Raw genomic sequence first — 6000 nt, forward strand, 5'->3', positions numbered from 1 at the left:
TGCTAGTGAGATTGGTAATTTAAAAAATATTCACTGTTTCCTTTTCCATAGTTGTTTATTTATGGCCATGCCCATTTTTTTAAGTTTCAGTGCTTTTTATTCACTGTTAAATTTTTTATATATTAAGATAATCTGTTATGTGTGTGGCGCATCTTTCCTATTACATTGCCTTAATTTTTTTTTTTTTTTGGAATTACCACATACTATATAACGGGGAGTTTTCATTAATTATGTGTTTCAGGTCTGCAACCAAAGATTCTTTAATAATCATAGATGAACTGGGAAGAGGAACCTCTACTTACGATGGATTTGGATTAGCCTGGGCTATATCAGAGTACATTGCAACAAAGATTGGTGCTTTTTGCATGTTTGCAACACATTTTCATGAACTTACTGCCTTGGCCAATCAGATACCAACTGTTAATAACCTACATGTCACAGCACTAACTACCGATGAGACCTTAACTATGCTGTATCAGGTGAAGAAAGGTGAGTGTGTACTGCTAGTGTACCGTAGATTCAGGTGTGACAGTGAGAAACTTACTACCCTTGACATCATCAGTGATTGCCTTATTCTAAGTATGAATTGTTGATATTTGTACAGAACACATTTACCTTTGAATTCATAATCTGGGTACAAGGATGTGGTACATTATTTATATTTCTGTGTCTCATAGTAGACATTCATCATAACACAGTTGCAGAAAGAATAACTCTTCAACATTATCACAGAGGGTTTTGTACTATCTCTATCATGGCAGCATGATTTCTTATCGGATTACCTACGGCTAATGACAATAATAAGCTTTGAAGTTCCAAGGCTTTTTAACAAACTATTTATTATATTATAATTATCTAATTGTATTTTTTTTTTTTTTTTAAGTTTATTTCTTCACTTTGAGAGATGGGGGCGGGAGCGGGGGGAGAGGAACAGAGAGGTAGAGAGAATCCCAAGCAGGCTCTGTGCTGTCAGCACAGAAGCCTACTCGGGGCTTAATCTCACCAGCTGTGAGATCATGACCTGAACCAAGATCAAGCATTGGACGCTTAACCAACTGAGCCACCCAGGTGCCCCTAAAGAGTGTGTTACATGAACAGGTTCATTTAAAGGTAGGGTTTCCACAAATCCTGAAATTGTTGGTAGTTCTCACATACAAAATGACTTATTTGTTAGCATTTCATCCTTTCAGAAGAGTTTGTCATTTGTGGGTCTGGCAGCTAATGAGCTTACAGGGTTGATGAGATTAACATGCTGCCTAAACATTTCACCAATCATTGGAATCGTTTTTTCAGATGACTTTCTGATTTTCCAGGAACACATTTTCCTGCATCAGTGGGTTGCACATAAGTGAGATATATTTTTGGTTCTTTTATTCTTTGTTGCTTATGCTTCATTGGGAATCCTTTTGAGTTATTATTGATAAAAAATAAAGATACTTTTAGTTGGACCTGGAATTTAGCATGAAATTGAGGTTTCGTTTTGTGTTTTGTGTGATAAAGAAAGGGGTTCAGAATTTTAAAAGACCAGATGATGTGAGGAGATGATAGGAATAAACCCATCCAATCCATCTCCAGCCCCAGAACGTCAGAGATAATGTAACTAGGCAAAAAAATTTTATAGTTGAGGCAAAAATGGAATCTCCATCTTAACTGTCTGCGAGCATCACTTGTATTAAACGTCTGGAAGGAATGTCTTTTTTTTTTTTAATTTTTTTTTTTTCAACGTTTATTTATTTTTTGGGACAGAGAGAGACAGAGCATGAGCGGGGGAGGGGCAGAGAGAGAGGGAGACACAGAATGGGAAACAGGCTCCAGGCTCTGAGCCATCAGCCCAGAGCCTGACGCGGGGCTCGAACTCACGGACCGCGAGATCGTGACCTGGCTGAAGTCGGACGCTTAACCGACTGCGCCACCCAGGCGCCCCCGGAAGGAATGTCTTAAGTCAGTTTATTTTCTGCAAATGGGGATGAAGATAAGCTACCTAATCAATAAATTTACTAGTGACTTGGGTCAAAAATTCCGTTTTTTGGAATTTTTGCAGTAGTTTAGAATCAGTAGTCATGTGTTTGCAGTAGTTTAGAATCAGAATAAGACTATGTAAGAATGGTAAGTAACTTTTCTAAGACCAGTATTGTAAATATTTATATTTATCTAGCCAATTTTCTGAAGTCCTTATCTCTAGAAAATGATGTAGGGAGATCTAGAGGATAGACCATTGAGTAATAAGTCTGTATATTTTGAATTAAATGCTCTTAATTAGTGATGCACATTTATCTTTTTTTTTTTCTTAATACTTTATTTAGTTCCTCACTTATGAAATGAGAAGACCTCAGGAAGATTGAATTGATTAATTTTTCTTCAGAATCTGATATTTGTGTAGACCTTTGAGGGTTCTTACCAACCTTTTTTTCCCTGAAATTTTTCCTACTACATTTGTTAAGGATAGAATATAACATTTTGTGCCAAGTCCTAGTTACTTTCCATTAAGGCCTAATTAAAATTCCTTCATCTAAGTTACTCTGAAACATTTGGCTAATGTATTTGAAATACAAAATTAAGCTTCCTAATTACAGGGTGAGATGGATAAGTTCTCTTTACATTAATTGCTGTCTTTTTCTACCCTGTTCCTCACGATCCCCAAATTTCATAGGTGTCTGTGACCAAAGTTTCGGGATTCATGTTGCAGAGCTTGCAAATTTCCCTAGGCATGTAATAGAGTGTGCTAAACAAAAAGCCCTGGAACTAGAGGAGTTTCAGAATATTGGAAAATCACAAGACTATGGTGAAATGGAACCAGCAGCAAAGAGGTGCTATCTGGAAAGAGAGGTTTGTCAGATTGTTTTTGTAATTATTTAATCCTGTATTATATCTGTCAGGTCACCAAGATGAGTTATTTCTTCCCTATGTGATTCTAATATTTATTTGTTGATCATTCACTTAGATTTCTTTGCATGGCAAAGACTTCATTCATCTCTATTATTTTTCTTTCTACACTATGTGCATGACCAAAGGAGAGCATTTCAAAGTACCAGATTTAAAACCTATGACGACAGGAATATTAGTCTAGGTGTGTGTTTGTTTAGAGAGAGAGAGAGTGCACATGTATGCACAAGCTGGGGAGGGGCAGAGGGAGAGGGAAAGAGAATCTCAAGCAGGCTCCAGCCCAGTGCGGAGCCCAACACAGGCTCCGTCTCAGGACCCTGAGATCATAACCTGAGCTGAAATCAAGAGTTGGATGCTTAACAAGACTCAGCCACCCAGGCGCCCCCTTTAAAAGTTTGGTGTGTGTGTGTGTGTATGTGTGTGTGTGCTTGCTTGAACTTATGATCCTGACTGAGATCAAGAGTTGGAGGCTTAACTGACTGAGCCACCCCTAGTCTAGGTTTGAAGTAAGTAATTCAAAGGAGTAAAAGATGTCTGAGCACTTTTTTGATTACTTCATAAACAAATAGATCAAATCCAGTTATTTGCATATTTACTCAGTGCTTAGTTAAGATGATAACAAAGAAAGAAACATAGTTTCTGCCTTCCAGTTGTTTAGAATCTGGCTGGGGAGATAAGAATAATGAATATGTCATAGGGTTCCTGGCTGGCTCAGTTGGTAGAGAATGTGAGTCTTGATCTCAGGTTTGTAAGTTCAGGCCCTATGTTGGGTGTAGAGATTACTTAAAAATAAAATCTTAGGGGTGCCCAGGTGGCTCAGTCAGTTGAGCATCCGACTTTGGTTCAGATCATGATCTCATGGTTTGCAAGTTTGAGCCCTGTGTCCAGCTCTGTGCTGACAGCTCGGAGTCTGGAGCCTGCTTCAGGTTCTGTCTTCCTCTCTCTCTGCCTCTCCCCCACTCATGCTCGTGTGCTCTCGCGCGCTCTCTCTCTCTCTCTCTCTCTCTCTCTCTCTCATAAACATGAAAAAAATTTTTTTTAATCTTAAAAAGAAAAATATGTCATAGAGATTAATTAAGTGGTATATGACAAATGTTTATTCTGGAAAGCTCTTTGTGGGCAGAATGTTTCAGTTCTCATGGGAGAAGTTCATCTTAAGTTAGGCCTTATCTCTAAGTGATGGGTGAAATTTAGATACTAGCACAGGAAGGTACAAGTATGTGCCCAGTGTATTTTTTAGACGTTAAAGGGTTCTCTGCAGTAATGAAAATAAAAGAATCTTAATTCACTGCTAGGTCCTGGCAGCATTTACTGTACTTATACATTGTGAACTTCTTGTCATGTCTTTAGCTTTAACCAGTGAGTTTTTGGTGGTGTTCTTTATTGAAGCATAGATAATTGTTACAGTAGATTATTGTGTATGACTTTTAAGCGTTGAAAAGGCCTAGTTTCATCTGTTGTACCTATACTGGCAAGAGAAACGTATTCTATCTCGTTGCCAGTTTTAAGTGTGGAAGGTTGCTGTGAAATGGTCTTGGTGTCACCAGCACACCTAGTGGTGATCTGGGGTTACATAGGTTCCTTTATGTAATTCCTGGTTTCCAATTAGAACAGAAACCATGTACTTTTGATAATATTAATTACACTTTTTTGAAAAAATTTTAAGCTAAAGAAGATGCTCAGTCTAGATTTTATCTTTACTTGAAAAAGTGCACTTGTTATTTAATAGAGAAATATTTCTTCATTTCTTACCATTTGAATATCTACCTTTCAACCCTTAAGGTACTTATCACCAACTAGCTCCCTGTATGAAAAACAGGCTTTTTAGTTCTGCTTCATATGTGATGATAAACATTTACATAGTACTTACCTTTGCCAGGCATTGTTCTAGGCACTTCTAAGCACGCATATTCACTCTCCATTTCTCCTAACAGCCCTGTGGAGGTTGGTAATATTATCATCCCATTTTATGGATGAGGAATGTGGGTTAAGGGATTTGCCCACAAATGACATGGCAAGTAACAGCCATGTTTTTTAGAATGGCAATAAATGGCCAGTAAAATAATACTGATTTTAAAATTCTGTATGTGTATGAGTACTGAATTTTCAGTGACTATTTATGCCCTACAGTATTTATAAACCTTGAGTTCTTTTTCTCCCAGAAGACTGTTTATGCATCGATTATAAAAGGTGAGGGATTTGGAAACTATTAAAATATTCAGCCCCTTTCATTAGCAGCTGAAAAGATATTTATAAATGTCTTTTAATAACTTGCTATTAAGAAATATGCTCAACTAAGGCCTTTGTGTGTATTCTAGATAGTGCACACTTGTAGTTTAAAGAATATTCTTTGAATATCGGGTGGTGTGTTTAGATTGAAATTTAAAGAAACAATTCATTACAGTTCAATGTGACTTTTTAAAAAGACATTTTAAAGACTAATGGATCATTCATATGTCTTTCAGCAAGGTGAAAAAATTATTCAAGAATTTTTATCCAAGGTGAAGCAAGTGCCTTTTACTGAAATGTCAGAAGAAAACATCACAAAAAAGTTAAAACAGCTGAAAGCTGAGGTAATAGCAAAGAATAATAGTTTTGTAAATGAAATCATTTCACGAATCAAAGTTACTACATGAGGAAATCCCATCAAAGGAACGAAGATAATATTGATAAGCTACGGTCTGTAATACTTTTGTATTGTTTTTATACTAACCCTTTTTTTCATAGTGTTGGCAATTTGATGCCCATGGGATATCACCTTAATAAAATATTTAGTAATACTTTGAGTACAATTTCAAAGATCTTTATTTTGAAGAATGAGAGCTGTAACTGAGGAATACATAAATGGACATGGGCAATAGTAGTCAGTGTGGAATTTTATAAATAAAATCATGTAGTTTGTGAAATTTGATATGTGTTATATTTCTTTGTAATAAGACTTTCTATTTAAACATTTATTTATGTTTTTGAGAGAGAGAGTGAGAGTGTGGGGGGGGGTCAGAGAGAGAGAGACCCAAGTAGGCTCCACACTGTCAGCGCAGAGCCCCACACAGGGCTTGAACTCACAAACTGTGAGATCATGACCTGAGCCAAGATCAAGAGTCTGATGTTTAACCA

At 36.9% G+C, this 6000-nt stretch overlaps 1 protein-coding gene across 1 annotated transcript in view; it reads left to right on the plus strand.

The window, feature by feature from the left end:
• The window catches only part of MSH2 (mutS homolog 2), an 81823-nt gene extending 76029 nt beyond the window's left edge, over positions 1-5794 (plus strand). Inside the window, exons 14-16 of the mRNA XM_043603330.1 lie at positions 242-489; positions 2651-2826; positions 5349-5794. Of these exons, the coding sequence (XP_043459265.1) occupies positions 242-489; positions 2651-2826; positions 5349-5519 (595 nt within the window). The 3' untranslated portion in view covers positions 5520-5794. The remainder of the gene's footprint in view (positions 1-241; positions 490-2650; positions 2827-5348) is intronic.
• Positions 5795-6000: the final 206 nt, after the last annotated feature.

The sequence above is a fragment of the Prionailurus bengalensis genome, chromosome A3, assembly GCF_016509475.1.
Source record: "Prionailurus bengalensis isolate Pbe53 chromosome A3, Fcat_Pben_1.1_paternal_pri, whole genome shotgun sequence".
NCBI classification, from domain to species: domain Eukaryota; kingdom Metazoa; phylum Chordata; class Mammalia; order Carnivora; family Felidae; genus Prionailurus; species Prionailurus bengalensis.